Source organism: Manduca sexta, chromosome 28, assembly GCF_014839805.1.
Source record: "Manduca sexta isolate Smith_Timp_Sample1 chromosome 28, JHU_Msex_v1.0, whole genome shotgun sequence".
Lineage (NCBI taxonomy): Eukaryota > Metazoa > Arthropoda > Insecta > Lepidoptera > Sphingidae > Manduca > Manduca sexta.
In genome coordinates, this window is record NC_051142.1 from 911,084 (window position 1) to 931,040 (window position 19,957).

The 19,957-nt window shown below is 36.9% G+C and overlaps 2 protein-coding genes across 2 annotated transcripts; one reads left to right on the plus strand and one right to left on the minus strand.

Moving 5' to 3' along the window:
* The first annotated feature begins 2,186 nt into the window (after positions 1-2,186).
* On the plus strand, positions 2,187-8,603 carry LOC115450466 (xaa-Pro aminopeptidase 3). The gene is made up of 10 exons (XM_037444838.1): positions 2,187-2,361; positions 2,989-3,254; positions 3,668-3,817; positions 3,982-4,118; positions 4,389-4,630; positions 5,845-6,015; positions 6,345-6,451; positions 6,710-6,847; positions 7,380-7,500; positions 7,790-8,603. The coding sequence occupies exons 1-10, from the start codon at positions 2,328-2,330 to the stop codon at positions 7,957-7,959; spliced, it is 1,536 nt and encodes a 511-aa protein (XP_037300735.1). The 5' UTR covers positions 2,187-2,327; the 3' UTR covers positions 7,960-8,603.
* A 3,313-nt stretch (positions 8,604-11,916) lies between these two features.
* Positions 11,917-19,771, minus strand: LOC115454981 (amidophosphoribosyltransferase-like). The gene is made up of 7 exons (XM_037444699.1): positions 19,644-19,771; positions 18,919-19,008; positions 16,161-16,319; positions 15,522-15,649; positions 14,962-15,183; positions 14,677-14,797; positions 11,917-14,466 (listed from the first exon to the last, which is right to left on the minus strand). Exons 2-7 carry the CDS (start codon positions 19,001-19,003, stop codon positions 14,315-14,317), a joined length of 867 nt encoding a protein of 288 aa, XP_037300596.1. The 5' UTR covers positions 19,004-19,008; positions 19,644-19,771; the 3' UTR covers positions 11,917-14,314.
* Between the last annotated feature and the right edge of the window lie 186 nt (positions 19,772-19,957).

A 19,957-nucleotide genomic window follows, 5' to 3' on the forward strand; every position in this document is an offset into this window, starting at 1 on the left:
CTCTTTTATTCCGCCATTGATAAAATATTAAATGAGTGCTTGCTAATGACACTTAAAATAATTATAAATTTTTGTTTTCTTTCTCCGCATCTTCAGTATAGGGAATATTATTAATAAACTACAATTTATAAATAAATATTATTATTGAACTCGTAGTTTTTTTCCAAAGAATATCCTATAATTTTGCTGGTTTTGTGAGTGCACTTATAGTTTTTTGTTCTTTTTTTGTGGCTGTGGGTTTTAAGTGCACCTACACACACCTACTAAGCTACGTCCCAATGAATAAGGTAGCAGATCCAAAAATACAACCTTTAAACTTTAAAACACTCTATCGACCTATTCACGAAAGTTTATGTTTTTCTTTTTTTGCTTTCCCCCGGATCCTTGGGGCGGCAAGAAGTCACGCTACGCCAATGGACACTAGAGCTCGCGACTTTCCGTAATTATTATAGCTGCAATGTCCTTATAGCCTGTTTGGCGGCAAGTATCCAGAGAAAATCTCGCATACAAGGCCTACCTAAAAAAAGCTAGAAGTGCAAAATAAAAAAATACTCTATTCTTTCACTTTGTCACAAAACTTAGGGGATGGACAACATCTAATGATTAGTACTTACGTAATATTGTATTACCTAGATACTGTATATTTATGCCATAACAACATTATATTCATAGATGGAGTATTTCCTCTAGTATATAATAATATCTACATAATGATCGATGTAATCACGACAAATGACTTCACGCTTCTGCGTTATCCTTCAACTAACGACATCCTGTCAATATCATAGCGTTAGACGACACTCTGGAATCTAATTTTATATTAAACAAAGTTTTATTGAAGAATATAATGAAATACGCTCAACCAGTAGCGGACATTCTCTAATGACAAATAAGCCCGGGGCTGTAATTACTTACATTGAACGTGTCGAAAGCATTACGACTCCACCCGCCCCTATATAAGAGATGATATTGAAAATGAGCCTTAACCACAGTACGACGTTTACGAAATAGAAGCAAGCTCGGCAGTGACAGACCGCAGATGGTACAATGAGGCTACAGCGGCCGACACCAAATCGCCACAGCACTCAACAGTTATTAAAAAGAATGACACAAGTACCTATCTCCGTACTATGTTTGAGTCTTGTGTTTTATTTTTCTGAAGCTATGAGGAGTACCTTTTTTTTTAGGGTAGGTAGCCGCTTGGCCACAGCAAATTGGGGCACACTCCCGGCATTGTCGACGTCCATAGGGGACGATGACCTAACGAGCTGAGCCGTGAGCTCGTCTGTCTTCGATTAAGCCAATAAAAAAAACCATATTCGAACAATTTGTTATTATACGTCGATCGAACCAGTAGACCGCTTCTGAAGTACTTCATATATTTTGTTGCAATTAAATTATAATTATCTACTTAGACTTACTGTTGGACCCTAAACCTTGGAGTAATCCAAGGCCCAAAAAATTCTTTAAAAGAATCAACTTTCGTTTAGTTCGCGTCTACTGAATTTAACTAAATTAATAAAATTAAAGACGTGGCACCACAAATAACTATTTTATGTAGGTGGCTATTAATTTCGTATATTATGCGTTATTTTACTCATACACATACATTTATGCCGTTTATCTCCGAAAACCCAAAATCATTTTGCCTGATCCAGGATTCCAAGCTGCGACTTTAGCGCGCAATAATCACGCAATACAACGACGCCATTGAAACCGAATTATGTTATAAAAGCTTCAACTTTATAACGCCAATTGACAATATTAATACAAAAATTTTGCGTAAAAAGAAATGCCAGTAATACCACAAGGAAATTAAAATTAACTCGAATGTTAGAAGAATTGGCAATCACGAAATAGGTATAATCGTGATTATACAATAAATTACATTTGTAATCTTGCACGATTATATTTTGAAATAATTGGATCTTAAACCATAATGCATTATTTCTACTACCTAATGGTGGAAATATAAATGAAGTTAGCAGTTACACAGAATGTTAAATAAAACTTTTGGAAATATATATACCTATCTCCTTATAGAATAAATGGGATGATACTGATACTCAATATTGAATCCTGAAACCATGAAAAATATTTGATTTATCACGAATTGCAGGAATTTAATTCAATCCTGACAACATTCCAAAGCCTGTCAAAAGCCAACTGTCGCGATGACATGTTCAAAGGCCAAATTGTTGTTACCTATCAATTGTCAAAATTTGTGTGTTTTATTTAGCTAAGTGTTTATAAATTAACTTATTTTGAATTATTCAAGTATTATAATTTTCGTCAAATTGATTAAGTAAGGTCATCGAGGAAATACAATGCATAATTTCAGGAAACTACTAACCTGTGTAGGTAAGTTTTCAGGTTATATTATACGTACTGATACAATATAATTATACTGAAATACTTATACAATAATATCGGTCAACTAAATACGCTACAAGGTCAAATTCATTGAGTATTTGTTTGTTTAGAGATTTGTTATTAGACTTTTTCATTGAGATAAAGTTATGCATAGTCATAATATCAATCATAAACAATTTATTATTTTTTATTCTGATATAAACTTCATGCTTCATTCAGTGTTGGTCATATAAATATTTTTATTTAAAATAATCAGTTTAAACCCATGAAATAAATCATGTTTTTGATTATACAGGGCCTTTTTAACATTGCATGAAAAATGAAAAAAAAAATGAAAAAATAGTTTATTACAGCAAAAAAACACATAAAACATGACATATAAAAAAAAGATTAAACTTAAAACAGTATAAAAATGTTTTGGCTGATCACAATGTATCTGTGAACTATTTCCTTCGATTTATTCACTAGGCAAGCCTGTATCGAAGAAAAACTTATATAAACACAAAAAAGTAAAATAAATATATTTATGTATACACATTTTTTTCCTAAAAAATTACATTGAGCCTTGGTACTTTCAATACTTAATAAACAATACTAATATCCTTATTTCCCTAGCCACTAAAGAAAGGAAACTTCTTCGCCCACTCCTCATCAGTGGTCGGTCTTCATCATCAATGGGCCACCCTCCCGGAGAGGTCCAGCGGCCGCAGTTCACCATACCCAAGGGCATACTGGGACAAGCTACGTGCCACACACACCCACACCTCATACAACAAGACCATTTGACCTGTGGGATTACTCAGATGGAGTACAAGGAACGAAGAGAGACGTTGGTCAGCCGGTTAGCTGCTGAAGTTGAGAACATGCACAAAAGTCATATTGTAAGCGATTTTCGATTATTATTATATTTATTTCAGTATTTATCAGCCTTGACCCATAGCCTAGCTTGTGATAACTATGTTAAAGTATACAAAAGTCCTACTGTGGACTTTTTCCTCATAAAAATTTATCTATGTGTTAAACATGTTCTGGATATCAGTGGTGAAGAATGACATTTTCCAAAAGGAAACCTGGCAACATATAGGTACTGCTAATATGCATAAATGCAGTTTAAAAGTTGTTAGAATAATAATTACATTTTACATTAGTAGTTACGAAAGGGACACTGGTAGTAATCCGGTTTTATGAAACCTTTGTCACTGATGGATATGCATCAAAACATCCTTATAAACTCTCAGATTCGTACTATTTGTCAGATGTAATTACAGCATAATAAAATTCATTTTTGTTTCAGATAGTAATTCCAGCAGCTTGCAAACAATACATGTCAGACAAAATTCCGTATGTATTCAGACAGAACTCGGACTTCTTTTACTTGACAGGATGTCTAGAGCCCTCTGCCATATTGGTCATGGTGAAACCAGCACAAACTGATAGTTTTAAGGTAATTGAAATACACTCATAATACAGGAAATAAGCATGAAGGAATGAAAATGATTTTTTTATACCTGTAATTAAATAAATACTTTGTCATCCAAATTATGCACTTATTAAGAAGTCCAGTGTCTATATTACCATTTAACAGGTATATTAAACAACATTCCACAGAGTATATTATTCGTAAATGAAAAGGACAGCCATGCTGAGCTGTGGGAAGGCCCACGGACGGGTTGCTCGGCTGCCACAAGGCTGTTCGCGGTGGACGAGGCGCGACCCGTCGAAAGCTTCGGCAGCTTCATCAACAAGTGGGCTATTAATATTTCCCTTATTTCCCGCTCTTGTTTCACAAGAGATAAATCTAGCATTTGGAGATAATTTAAATCTATTTTTATACTATCTGTAAAAAGCAAATTTCCCTAGTTATCTGCTACCTATAAATCAATTTGATAAATACAATGACACAGTAAAACTAATCACGAAACAATCATTTCGAGGCTTTCAATATCAATTTTAAAGCATATGAGATATATCTAATATTTTTCATTTAAATTATTTTCTCTAATTTTTACACACAGAATAACAACATCATCGAAGCCATCAGTGCTGTGGTACCACAACGATGCGCCGGCGAATCCAGAGATCCACCAGACTGTCCGGTCGGTGCTGCGGCCAGACGGTCAAGTGACACTAGCAGACCCACAGCGGACTATCCACTTCATGAGAGTCATCAAGTCACCCGCTGAAGTTGAACTCATGAAGGAAACTTGCTACATTGGCTCTCAGAGTGTCAATATGGCTATGGCGTGTACTAAACCAGGTAAGGAGTATGAAATACTTTTGTACTAATTTTACGAGTCATTGGTCACTCTGAAGGTTCAAAAAATTTTCTGAAATTGATTTTGTCTATTCAGAATTTAGATGTCTTTGAACTTAGCGTACATCACGCATCTGCAAAAGCGCATATACTTTACCATTGGCAGTCTTCATAACATAAACTAATGCAATCCCAATGCATAAAAAACATTGATCTGTTAAAATAACGGTGTTGTCTTCATGACTATTAAAAAGAGGTCTAAAAAATAATACAAATAAAGTTTTTTTACTTTGATTATAATCTATACTTCTATACTATTATATAAAGCTGAAGAGTTTGTTTGTTTGTTTGTTTGAACGCGCTAATCTCAGGAACTACCGGTCCAAACTGAAAAATTCTTTTTGCGTTGGATAGCCCTTTGTTCGTGGAGTGCTATAGGCTATATATCATCACGCTATACCCAATGGGAGCGGAGCAGTAATGGCTAATCTCAGGAACTACCGGTCCAAACTGAAAAATTATTTTTGCGTTGGATAGCCCTTTGTTCGTGGAGTGCTATAGGCTATATATCATCACACTATACCCAATGGGAGCGGAGCAGTAATGGCTAATCTCAGGAACTACCGGTCCAAACTGAAAAAATATTTTTGCGTTGGATAGCCCTTTGTTCGTGGAGTGCTATAGGCTATATATCATCACGCTATACCCAATGGGAGCGGAGCAGTAATGGCTAATCTCAGGAACTACCGATTCGAATTGAAAATATCTTTTCGTGTTTAATAGCCCTTTGTTTGTGGAGTGCTCTAAGTTATATATCATCACGCTATGACCAATAGGAATGGAGTAGTAATGAAACATGTTGCAAAACGGGAACAATGTATTAGTTTTAAGAGCTTCCGTTGCGTGCGCTGCGTAAACGGTTAAAGTTATGCAACAATGATGTATGACGGGTTTATTCCTCTTAAAAAGTTCTAAAAAATATATTATAAAACAAAGCCCCCCGCTGCATCTGTCTGCCTGAACGTGTTAAACTCAAAAACTACCCAACGTATTAAGATGAAATTTGGTATGGAGACAGTTTTAGACCCTGGGAAGAACATAGGCTCCCGGGAAACTACTACTTTTATAACGAAAAACTTTAGCCTTAAAAAACTTTATAACGCGGGCGGAGCCGCGGGCAAAAGCTAGTTAATAATATGAATGAATTGTATGTGCAGGTGTATCGGAGCACGTGCTGAACGCGGTGCTGGAGTACAGCTGCAAGCAGGCGGGCGCGGAGCAGCTCGCGTTCCCGCCCGTGGTGGCGGGCGGCGCGCGCGCCACGCACATACACTACGTCACCAACAACCAGCTGCTCAGGGCGGGGGAGATGGTGCTCATTGATTCAGGTGCAGTACTAAAGACGTGACTACTAGAGACAAAACTACTATTAGCTTTAAATGCTTATTTCTGTTAAACCACCATTGTTTTAACTGCAACATTTTTTTAATACAAAATTGTGTGAAATATTCGAAACGAGACATTAGATATATACAAAATTAAACAACCTTTAAATAAAATGTAGTTGATACATAATTCTCTCAGTAGTAGAGGAGGCCGGTGCCCAGCAGTAGGAGAGTATATAATGATACAGGTCTGATGATTATGATGGTGGTACGTAATTAGAAAACGCCCGTGATTAAAATAGACAGCCTTTATACTTTTCTATTGCCTGCAGGTAGTCAGCGATGGTTGTACAACTCGGACATATCGCGCACGTGGCCCGTCTCGGGGCAGTTCTCCAAGTATCACAAGATACTGTACGAGCTGGTGTTAAACGTACAGGTAACGCACACGCAAGCGGACGCACATAGTTACACGCATGCTCACAGATATCCACACGTATATCTAAGATTCAATGTTAGATTTTTTTATTTTAAAAAATATACTTTACGCCTTTATTACCAAAGGGAGTAGGCATACGTGCAACCAGGACATTCATCATTTTGTTTATTCTAGGTTCGCATTATATTCCATATTATCCTAATATGTAAGATGTAATACGAGAAATAGTGGCCTATATATAAACTATTGATATTTCAGAAACGCCTAATAGAACTTCTGGGCGAGCACCGTCCGCCGCTGGATCAGCTGTTCGACAGCATGTGCCGCCTGCTCGGCATCCACCTGCAGCAGGAGGGCATCCTGCCCAAGAACATCGACTCGCACGACCTTATCGGGGTAAGAGCTTTGGAAAAATAACAAATCGATGAGTCACTCTAATAAGGTGTTTTCTATACCATACCATAATCGTTCAGAAAAACTGGATCCTTCTGTCTAATGGAGGTCCAAGTAAAACCTTATCCGCCTGGACAAGTACAAAAAAGTACCAAATCAAAAGACCCAATAGTTATATGTAAATTTTAGTGATAACTTAAAAAACTAAATTCTCCAAATCAGCAAATATCGAAACAAATCTTGAAGGAAGCAACGACACTCCAGGTACCTGACGAAATAAGGATATGATTCACCTCTACCTTACTCCTAAAGCGGCTAGAAGACATGATAGTATAGAGCATTTCATCCATAAAGACGCGCTCCACTACTGACCCTAATCACTTATAGTGTGCGTGAGTGATATAAATGCACACGCACACTACGATTGAAAGCGTCGAGAAATGAGCTTACATCAGTCCCCTTATCCTAAAACACCCCAAAGCACACGAAACACCCCCATTACCTCCGTGTGGAATGAGGTATATGTGTGTTGCAGAAAGCGTACCGCCTGTGTCCGCACCACGTGTCGCACTACCTCGGGCTGGACGTGCACGACTCGCCGCTCGTGCGCCGCAACGTGCCCGTCGCCACCAACATGGTCGTCACCGTCGAGCCGGGTACGTACCCGAGCTAATTATACATTCATCAAACTTATAATGATCGAAAAACAAAAAAGTAATACTGAAAATAATCGTTATTCATGTATGATTTTAGCATGATGTTAGCAGAGGTAATGACAAGTATATAATTTCATTTATTAAAACAATGTCAATTTATACGACGTAACTGCCTCAACAAGAGTTCGTGTTGCTTGTTAACATGTAACAACGCACGTAAAGACAATTTAAGGATTATAGACTGTCCTAATATACACTCGCTTTAATAATCAAAATAAACCAACTCCAGGAATCTACATTCGGCCTGACGACACGTCAGTTCCGGCGGAGTTCCGCGGCGTCGGCATCAGGGTTGAAGACGACGTGCTCATCACGGATGGAGAGCCTCTAGTTCTCACAGAGGCCTGTGCGAAGGAAGTCAGGGATATTGAAGCGATAGTCGGCAAGCAGGCGATGTGAAACACTATAGATAGACGTAAAACATCTTAAAGTAGTTGGGTAATTGCGTGTGGAGTTTATGGTTATACGTAATTTGGCGAAAGAAACAATTTGAGAAGTGCTGATAATTTTCATTTATATCAAGGTGATCAAATACAGTGCAGTGTTTCGCAGTAAGTACTGTATACAAAGCGTGGGTATGCTATCGTTTATAGAAAGGTAGTTTTTCAGTAAAATGAAAATACAGTGTCGGAGATTATGATAAAGCAAAGGTTTAGATACCTAAATGCTTCATTTCGTCAATGTTACTATAACTGTGAATGTGCATTATGCGTGAAACGTTAGCAGTTTTGTAATCGTCTAAATTGGTCCTTCGAGCTGGATAACCTAAAAACAAACCAGTATTTACTACGTATAATTTATAAAATTGTAATTGAGTAAGTTTATCTCGAATCAATTAAACATTTTCTAATTTACAAAGTGCAGTGTAATTGTCAAAGCATTTTAAATTAGCAAAATGTACAGGCATAGATTGGGTTATAATTTGAATGAAGTGTTAGCATTGTAATATTGTGATATTTATTGTACTCGATGTTGCTGTACGATTTGTTATTGTTCCTTTGTACATAAGTGTAACAAGTTGTAAATATACGTTTATACATCAATTTTATTTTTTTCCTACCTAATAATATATCCTTTGTTTTAATGGTTCAGTAGAATCTTAATTCTTTTAATATGATGAGGATTTTTTTTCTCTAAGCATTGGTTAGATGCATTTTCTATTAAAAATCAAGTTATGTGCAGAAAATAATGTTTCAAATAAATAGATATGGTATATCGCATCACTGATAGCAATGATCGATCGCATTGTAAATATAAATTTTGCTTGACAGGCAAAAATTCCAAGTCAGTTAAGTTGACAGCCAAAAAACCGGTATTAATATTTATCATACACTCTTTTATAAAATCAAAATATGAGACAATACAAATAAAATTAGTACTCATTAGCGATAACTGACAAGAAAATATCACTTGAAATTCGTAATACAGGCCCTTATAATCGAAAAAAATAATACAGGATGCAGACATAAAAATAAAAAGAACACATCATAATAAATGTTTTTAATATAGAGATAGGTCGCAAAACAGTAGTCGCCAGCACTACTGGACAAAAATCTTACAAATAATTACATACAATGGATGTCTTACAAATAATAGCAATATTAGCGAAATGAGTCATTCGTGTATATAGTAGTAAAGACAAAACACCAAACACCAAGTATATCTTAAAAAAGTATAGCTTCGAAAACGACCAATCAGCAAATATATCTTAGAAAACGTTACGTTAGTTCAAAATTCGCTTTCCACTACATACGCAAACGTTTCGTTAATTTACTTACATTGCTAACTTATACGATTAGCTTGGAATGTACTAAGATCGGACCAAATATTGCAGGTATATATAAAAAACAGGCTTTTTATATTATATACAGGCAGTAATTTTTTATAAAATAGTCGTCAGAATATATAATCATCCAACATTAATTTGTCCTATTTTTAAAGTCACAATCACTGGTTTCCAATGTAGAATATTCTTAAAAACACAGACTCAGAGAATGAACTGAGCTATACTTTCATAAAATTAACCACTCTATAGAAAGAGCGAATTTTACACTGTAAAATGTGCAGCTAGTAATTGTCTTATTTCTATGCTTCTGCAATGATTATGCTGGGGCCGAACGCATTCGCTTCTACAAGGGGCTTCCGTCGACCAATGAGCATTATATGAGACAAATACTGGCCGCAAGTTCGTTTCATCTCTTTTACTCTCCTATAAAAGCGGTATAAAAGTGCACAGTTACAGCTATAGATGTGCTAATATAACAAATTCCACTTCGAAAATTCTCATCTCATATAAAACGTAGTCCCTTCATATATTAAAAAATAACTTAAAAAAAAGATGTGCATGGGCGTAACTAGAGACAGAGAGATAGAGGGGTTTGAACCTACACCTGTGTAGGCAGTGCTCTTGTTACTCACGCCAACTACACTCCTCTCTCCCATAAAGAAAATCAGTAGCTACAACAATGAGGATATAAGTTCTTAAACATCTAAAGCCTACTAATAAATGTTGTATACCACTATAACAATTAATCATTTTTCTTAACGCTTTGACAAGCATTTTATATTAGAAGAAGCAAAACATTGTTTGGCTAAAGAAAAATCATTATTGGTGAGGTAAAATAAGGGCAAAAAGGCTTGAGAGATATTGTATCTTAAATCTATGTTTGTTTATTGCGCATGCGCATAACATCGCCCGTGTATTCGCAATAATTGATTTATGACTAATATTGTACAAGATTTAAAGTTAAAGATTTAAAGGGAGTCCCATAGAAAATCATCAAGCCAAAGGGTTAGTAATTCCTTATGTATTTTTAAGAGCAGAAAACCCAGATTGAAATAAATAATAATAGGGTACCGGACTCATTTTTGTTCTTTACTTTTATCAAATATTTACATAATATAAATTATAACACAGAAGGAATTTTTAAAATCCGGTAAAAATCAACAAGTTATAAGTCTTTGAATTTCGGTGGAAGGGGTAATTAACAAGAAACAGAAAAGAGACGAAATATCCACATGTGACGTCATCGGGAATTACGACGCGTGCGTAAGAAAGAGATGTAGCGATATCCCCACATCGCGCCCACTTCTGCACATTACAATATTTTAAATATGAATTACTCGCTCATTTTTTAACCAATTTTTATGCAGTTTTCGCAGGAGTACTTCTTTTTCATATTATTAACCATTATACATAGAACTAGCTTTTGCCCGCGGCTCCGCCCGCGTTATAAAGTTTTTCAGGCTAAAGTTTTCCGTTATAAAAGTAGTAGTTTCCCGGGAGCCTATGTTCTTCCCAGGGTCTCAAACTGTCTCCATACCAAATTTCATCTTAATACGTTGGGTAGTTTTTGAGTTTAATACGTTCAGGCAGACAGATGCAGCGGGGACTTTGTTTTATAATATATTTTTTAGAACTTTTTAAGTGAAACATTCCCGTCATACCTCATTGTTGCATAACTTTAACCGTTTACGCAGCGCAGGCAACGGAAGCTCTCAAAACTCATAATTTTCCCCGTTTTTGCAACATGTTTCATTACTGCTCCGCTCCTATTGGTCATAGCGTGATGATATATAACTTTGAGCACTCCACAAACAAAGGACTATTCAACACAAAAATATTTTTTCAGTTCGAACCGGTAGTTCCTGAGATTAGACATTACTGCCCCGCTCCTATTGGGTATAGCGTGATGATATATAGCCTATAGCACTCCACGAACAAATGGCTATCCAACGTAAAAAGAATTTTTCAGTTTGGACCGGTAGTTCCTGAGATTAGCGCGTTCAAACAAACAAACAAACAAACAAACTCTTCAGCTTTATATAATAGTATAGATAATGGACAAAATCAAGCATAGGCCGGTCCCCTATTATCCCTGACTCTTTCAGCAATGTATAAAGTAAAATATTTAAAAAATATATATTTTGCTCTTTAACTAAATAAAATAAGATGTTATTGAAATTAAACTAATTTTCGGATTCTATCGCGGTGCTAGTATTTTATTTTCTCCCGACGTTTCGAAGACTTTGCAGCCTTCATGGTCACGGGGGGACCGAGGTGTTGTTCATCCGTAAAGTCAAAGTTACAATATCTAACTACATTTTACAATTATACACTTTTTTTTAAATTTTAGCTGTTGGTGGTCCGATCTACGCAGAATGAGCTCACAGTGTCTTGAAAAATAAAATACTAAAACCGCGATAGAATCCGAAAATTAGTTTAATTTCAATGTCTAACATTCGCGTAAATATAAGAAATCATTATAAGATGTTATTTTAAACAAAGTATACAGGGTCATTTTGACTCTATGCAGGGAAAATATAATTTTCTTTCTTTTAAATATTGTATTTTTTAAATATTTTGCCGCTTCTTAACACATGCATAAAATTCAACTTATTTTTATTTATAAAGAACTCTTACACATAATTTAACATACAGTTGTGTAAATAACATACTATCTTATTTTATTCGTCCGTATTTAAACAGTTATACCGTATTGTACAACGTTATATTAGTGCTAGGGGAAGCACTTTCATATAAAATATGATAACTCGTGCCATTCGCGAGACAATATAGTTAAATCCAATCTATTCATAAACTATAATCTGTCGGAAGTTAGTTACGAGTCATATTTTTAGAGACAAAACTGTGACAGGCGAGAAGTGACTAACTTCATTCCGGACAATTCTGTAATAGCCATATACCTATATAATTTGTTATGATTTATAAACCTCGGCTTAAACCACAACCCTACATATTTAAAAAATATAAATTAATTTTCATAATTAAGACATTGCAATAAAATAAGTATAGCCTGACCAGAAAAATAAAAAACCTCGCCATCTTGAGGTAAACTATGGTACTAATTTCTTGTACTGACAATGTTAACTTTAAAACAAAAAGGCGACAGTGGCGCCCACAAGGCAGTTGTTTTATGATCCTAGTCAGGCTATATTTCCACACGTAAACATCGACGTTTCCTGCTGTGTTTGATCGAGACGAAATATATGTTATAAAAATATTTTTAACTACTACATAAATATAATATAATCAGTAAATGCTTAAAACGCTTCTCCATTATTGCATTACATTTCTTTTATTAGGAATTTCATTTTAATTGCTAATAAACTAATGTATAGGTATGGAAAAATAGTAATTCGCTTTCCCTTTCGATACAAAGTGCATTACAGTACCGTCATCACAAAAGTATCTGTACACTTGTACACATTAATTTCAATATTATTTCTTTGTAAATCCCATGTAATTTATTTAAGTGAAGAATAGTTGTATAGATACAAAAGTTTAAAGGCGATTTCAACTCGTTCAGCTATTTTTCAGGCTGACTGTACATTGAGCTTATTTTCTACAGTTACAAAAACTTATGTGAAAGACTAAAATAACTATAGCAAAACACCGGTCCAAAGTTAAATATTGTGTATTGGACGTCTTTTAACCGTGATAAAGGTAAATTCAACAGTCGACTAGGAACAACCATATCTTTGACGATTAGAGTGCACATTTGAATGCACGTTGCAAACATTCGAGAACTTCAATATCATAGTTATCATATCGATTGGATATGTGAGCCACAGATTGAATGATTCGAGTTTTCTTACAGTGATAAGCTATATTTTGTATAAGTTATGTTATATTTTGTAGTATTATTTGGCTTGTAAGTTTATATTCGAATATTGAGATTCGGTGCTTAAACATTTTCGAGGTAAATTTTATGTACATTAGATACTAAAAGTACACAACTACATTATATAAAAATGGCGTGGTAATGTAAATGAAAGTTACATACTCACATACAGACTAACCCCCTTATTCATAGACGTTTTTTATCTAAGGACGAAGAGAAGCTGTGATAACAAGTCTGTTTCTCAGTACTGACGGCATGGCAGCCTTCGCAGTGCGTAGACATAGGGCCGTTGTGATTGGCTAATATTGTGATACAACTTGAATCTAGTTTGCTGTCAGATAAACAAAGCTGAACAGCAAGCTGTCAGATAACCAAAGCTGAACAAACAGCAAGCTGTCAGATAAACATAGCTGAACAAATAGCAAGCTGTCAGATAAACAAAGCTGAGAAACAGACTTGTTATCACAGCAATGCGCCGTCCTTAGATACATAACGTTTACGGGCGTAAATCTGCAGGTAGCTTTCATTAAAACTATCCATCTATTGAGCAATTTGATTACTAAATTATTGTAAGTTGGAACTGTCTCGTCACTACACTGATAAAGAAATATAGATACATCTATAAATATCATCTATTATTACGAGAATTTGAATATCAAATAACATTATTAAAAATATCACACACTTCTACATCTATTTTGTAATTTATGCTCTAGAATTTAGAGTCTAAATAAATGCCTTAGGACTCCTGAGACTTATTAATAGTTTTCACGTAGTTTGCTGTGGTGTTGAAGTTCGATGGCCGGCATAGGACGGACAGAGAAGTGGTATTTGGAACCATCAGATTCAGCGCTTTCATTTGACCGAAACTTCTTTAATTGGTGATGAAAATGCTTGGGCGTTGATTTACAAGTCAACCCTATACCACTACTCTTTGAATCACTTCTCTTCACTGATAGGTCGACTAAAACATGCCTGATACCTGCATGCCATTAATTCCGAAGTCTAAAAAGTCTCATTCTACTTCGATAAAAGCTGAGTACATTCCTCGCGTTGAGTCGACCAAGCGGTCGCCTCGCTCTAGTGTCGGTGGTGAGTCGACCAGCGGCTCACCAGTCGACGTCGGGCAGCCCGCCGGGGTAGTCGCCGGTGAGGCAGGCGGTGCAGTGTCCCCCCACGCCGTCGGACGGCGTCGTCTTCATGTTGTAGTGCACCGCGCTCACCAAACCTTCCACGGATAAGTACTCCAGACTGTCCGCGCCTGCATACATTACGTGAACGTTTTAATAAACTAAACTCATCTATATCCCCCAAAACTTTATTATTTGCGAAACTAACAATTATCAATGTTGAACAAATTATTATTGGGCCAATCATTTAGAAAATTCCGCAAACGATAGTAACTCTTTCATTTCACATATTTAAAGATGAACGAAGATAATAAATACGAATACTGTAAAAACTAACTTACCGACGTGCTCGGCCAGTTTAAACGAGTCCATCTTATTGGCGATGAGCTCCTCCCTGGTGGGTATGTTGATGCCCATGTAGCAAGGGTACTTGAGCGGCGGCGATGCTATCCTTATGTGTACCTGCGTACATAAAAGAGAGGACGAATGAGGTACCATCATAAAAATCATCTTATATAATCTATAAGTAACACTTATAATATCGATATGTCATAAGACCTAATAAATTGCCTGTGTGATCAATATATAAATTAGATTTGGTACCATGGTGTGCGCGTGCGCATTACCTCGGCGGCGCCGGCGTCGCGCAGCAGCTTGATGATGGGTCCGATGGTGTTGCCGCGCACGATGGAGTCGTCGATGAGCACGATGCGCTTGCCCTTCACGTTCTCGGACAGCGCGCCGAACTTCTTCGCCACGCCGAGCTGGCGCAGGCGCGTCGACGGCTGGATGAACGTGCGGCCCACGTACCGGTTCTTGCACAACACCTCCATGAACGGAATGCCCGACTGCACACAAACGTTACGGTTACTGTGATTGACGACGTCATTATACAGTTGTCAACAATTGGGACAATAATATACACTACCCCCCTTATTCATAGACTTTTTTTATCTAAGGACGGAGCATTGCTGTGATAACATATGTTTCTTAGTGTCGACGACATGGCAGACTTCGTAATGCGTAGATATAGGGCTGTTGTGATTGGCTAATATTGAAGTACAACTTGAATCTAGATGGCTCAGATAAACAAAATAAACGTCTGTGAATAAGGGGGAACGTATATTCATCTAAACTCCACTCTGTGCATTTACGAATAAGGTTGACGTTGCAATGTATCATTTACCTGTCTCGCGTATCCGTGCGCAGCGGCGGTGCCGGACTCCGGCACGGAGGACACGATGTCGGCGTCCACGGGAGACTCGCGCGCCAGCATGCGCCCGCACTGCATGCGCGCCGAGTACACCATCTGACCTGCACGCACATACAAACTCTATGTATACACGTAATGTACAAATCCCATTAACGTGTATTCTATAGATACGAACGTCCATATAAACTATTTGTTAACTAAAACGGCAACCAAAACGTCACTGTTATAACCTATTTATTGACTTGAACAACAAATAATTTTACTTATTTGACTAATATTTTTTATTCACATCCAAGTTTACACTTAGACTCGCGTTTTTATATTATGAGCGTCACTCCGTACACAACCAAAAGCATCAATAGTGAAACCATGCTAAAATCAGTTTAAATGGATTACAGTTCAATTCAATTGAACACAATGAATGTTCATATATATTGATGACAAACCCAAAATGTTTCGGATATTGGAAAAATATCCGACAAGAAGACACGACATAAACAATGATAACATGAATTCTCTTATGCTACGTATATTATAAAAACATAAGTAAACAATTCCTACTGATATAACATCGTGTGGATTATGATTATTGTATCCGCAGTCCGCACATACCTTCGAACATACTGTCCGCCCGTGCGAAGTACACGTACTCGAAGATGCAGAAGGCCTGGTGCTTGCCGTGGGGCCGCTCCACCACGTCCACGGTGCGGATGCCGTGCCGCGACATCTCCACGATCTCGCCCGGCAACACCTCGCGCACGTACCGCGCGCCTGCAACCGCAACACGCAACGTCAACACGAGACCACGCACCAGCTCATCCGTTATTAACATACGCTATATATCTACCCGTGACTATAGTCTATCCCTTTAACAAAATAGAAAAAATCAAACTTCTTAAACCACAGTGTCTTTATAAATGATTCTCTCGCAGAAATGGCAGGAGACAAAACCTCTATATAGGATACTAGCTTTTGCCCGCGGCTCCGCCCGCGTTATAAAGGTTTTCAGGCTAAAGTTTTCCGTTATAAAAGTAGTAGTTTCCCGGGAGCCTATGTTCTTCCCAGGGTCTCAAACTGTCTCCATACCAAATTTCATCATAATACGTTGGGTAGTTTTTGAGTTTAACACGTTCAGGCAGACAGATGCAGCGGGGGACTTTGTTTTATAATATATTTTTTAGAACTTTTTAAGTGAAACAATCCCGTCATACATCATTGTTGCATAACTTTAACCGTTTACCAGCGCAGGCGACGGAAGCTCTCAAAACTCATAATTTTCCCCGTTTTTGCAACATGTTTCATTACTGCTCCGCTTCTATTGGTCATAGCGTGATGATATATAACTTTGAGCACTCCACAAACAAAGGACTATTCAACACCAAAATATTTTTTCAGTTCGAATCGGTTGTTCCTGAGATTAGCCATTACTGCTCCGCTTCTATTAGGTATTGCGTGATAATATATAGCATAAAGCACTCTACGAACAAAGGGCTATCCAACGCAAAAAGAATTTTTCAGTTTGGACCGGTAGTTCCTGAGATTAGCCATTACTGCTCCGCTCCTATTGGGTATAGCGTGATGATATATAGCCTATAGCACTCCACGAACAAACGGCTATCCAACGCAAAAATAATTTTTCAGTTTGGACCGGTAGTTCCTGAGATTAGCGCGTTCAAACAAACAAACAAACAAACTCTTCAGCTTTATATAATAGTATATAGCTTTTGCCCGCGGCTCCGCCCGCGTTATAAAGTTTTTCAGGCTAAAGTTTTCCGTTATAAAAGTAGTAGTTTCCCGGGAGCCTATGTTCTTCCCAGGGTCTCAAACTGTCTCCATACCAAATTTCATCTTAATACGTTGGGTAGTTTTTTAGTTTAATACGTTCAGGCAGATAGATGCAGCGGGGGACTTTGTTTTATAATATATTTTTTAGAACTTTTTAAGAGGAACAATCCCGTCATACATCATTGTTGCATAACTTTAACCGTTTACGCAGCGCACACAACGGAAGCTCTCAAAACAAATAATATTTCCTCGATTTGCAACATGTTTCATTAATGTTCCGCTCCTATTGGTCATAGCGTGATGATATATAGCCTATAGCGCTCCACAAATAAAGGGTTATCCAACACAAAACGAATTTTTCAGTTGAAACCGGTAGTTCCTGAGATTAGACATTACTGCTCCGCTCCTATTGGTCATAGCGTGATGATATATAACATTGAGCACTCCACAAACAAAGGACTATTTAACACAAAACGAATTTTTCAGTTTGAATCGGTAGTTTCTGAGATTAGCCATTACTGCTCCGCTCCTATTGGGTATAGCGTGATGATATATAGCCTATAGCACTCCACGAACAAAAGGCTATCCAACGCAAAAATATTTTTTCTGTTGGGACCGGTAGTTCCCGATTTTAGCCATTACTGCTCCGCTCCTATTGGGTATAGCGTGATGATATATAGCCTATAGCACTCCACGAACAAACAGCTATCCACCGCAAAAAGAATTTTTCAGTTTGGACCGGTAGTTCCTGAGATTAGCGCGTTCAAACAAACAAACAAACAAACAAACAAACTCTTCAGCTTTATATAATAGTATAGATACCTAAGTGTTCCAGTTTCTTTAGAACCACAAAATCACTTCTAGGTATTAACCTCTTGCAGACGATGCGAAAAAGAAAAACAAATATGAAGACAGTAACATTTAAACACATACAATAATCGAATTATATATTAAAAAATTATAGCGCGCTGCCCTAATATACGGCGACATTATGTGCCTGCGTACATCGCCCCGCGCTCCCTCAGGGTCCAAATAGTTCTCTCCCGGGGTGGAGGCGAGCGGGCGCGGCTCGTACGCTTGACCCTACACTGGTTTTCTTACCTAATGCTCTACCTACTGTATTAAAGGTCAATTTTGGAACTCAGTGGTTTGGCTTTGCCGCGACCAGGCACTCAAAAAATTTACCTCGGCAACAAAAAATATTTTATTACGCAACTTAGGTATCATAATTAAATACATAACATCACGCATTTTATCCCCGAAGGGGTATGCAGAGGCGCAACTAGGGCACCCACTTTTCGCCAAGTGTGTTCCGTCCCATGATGTGATAGGGGGCGAGCCTATCGCCATATCGGGCACAAATTCCAGACTCCGGGCTGATACTGAACAGAAAACCCAAATATCACTTTGCCCGACCCGGGATTCGAACCCAGGACCTCAGAGCGCTATTGTACCGGACATGCAATACAACTACGCCACCGAGGCAGTCATAATTAAATAAATATCATTATTCATCTATCCTTTTGATTTATCATACTCAAACCATTCGCGTACTTATCATGTTAATGACTAAAAAAATACTCACCAATAGAAAGAAAACCGCAAGATTCAGAGGAAACGACCCAACCTTCAGGTTTGTCGTCCATGCCGTTCTTCGCGCAGCCGTTCATCAAAACTGCAACATTCAACTAACGTTATAACAACATGCAAATATCACTTAACGAAGAAGAAAATTAGAAAAAAAAAACACCCGGATAAAAAGTAAAAAAATACCATTATTGTAAAGAAATTTAAAAATTAAAAAAGAATTATGTAATTACATGTTTTGGCTAAAAACTTTTTTCCATAAAGCCATGCACTTAATTATAAATATTACTTTGTCATTTGTCAATCAAAACTAACATAACTTAACCATTATTAGTAATTTATACCCAGACTATATATCATGCAAAAGAGATAATCCACTTTACCCTTGTTATTTTCTGTTAAACATTTATCAATATCGATGAAAATTATGATTGTTAATAAGTTACTCAGTAATCGCACGTGATGGACGCGTTGTTATGTATTTGGTATTAAAAAAATCGATCATTTACAAACGTATAATTTAAAAAAAAAATTCTTTTAGTAAAATACCATGAAAAAAATAAAAAAGCATGTCTAACGTTTTTTTTTTTCTAAACACATTTGATTCTCGATATGTCAATAAATTATCATAAAGCCAATCTAGTATCGATAAGTCAATCGATTATCGATTACGCAACAGCGCTCCACAGTGCGTTTACCGATGTGGTACGAAAGATGAGTTACCGGCGGCATGCTGCGAGGACGACTGTTTGTAGACATCTGGAACATTGCGACAAGGGGCTTAGTCACCACACACAATATTAACAAACCTGTGTGCACCGATGTTGTAACACAAATGAAAACGTTAAAAAATTTGAAAAAAAAAAACATGTTGCCATTTCGATGTAATAGTACCACAGGTAAAATACTGAGAAAACATTAAAAAAATCAAATTACCAATTTTTTTTTCATAAAAAGATTGTATATACTTAAATTTTAAACTCAGACACGATAAAAAAAAAGGATTTTGAAAAAATATAATTACAATATATTATCTT

Excerpts from the sequence above, each read along its gene's own strand:
- LOC115450466 (XM_037444838.1), top strand. The coding sequence starts at position 2,328 with ATGCATAATTTCAGGAAACTACTAACCTGTGTAG. Across the intron at positions 3,255-3,667 it reads ACATGCACAAAAGTCATATT|ATAGTAATTCCAGCAGCTTG; the intron begins GTAAGCGATTTT and ends TTTTTGTTTCAG. Across the intron at positions 6,016-6,344 it reads GATGGTGCTCATTGATTCAG|GTAGTCAGCGATGGTTGTAC; the intron begins GTGCAGTACTAA and ends TATTGCCTGCAG.
- LOC115454981 (XM_037444699.1), bottom strand. The coding sequence starts at position 19,003 with ATGAACGGCTGCGCGAAGAACGGCATGGACGACAAACCTGAAGGTTGG. Across the intron at positions 15,650-16,160 it reads GGCGGACAGTATGTTCGAAG|GTCAGATGGTGTACTCGGCG; the intron begins GTATGTGCGGAC and ends ATGTGCGTGCAG. Across the intron at positions 15,184-15,521 it reads CGCACGGATACGCGAGACAG|TCGGGCATTCCGTTCATGGA; the intron begins GTAAATGATACA and ends GTTTGTGTGCAG.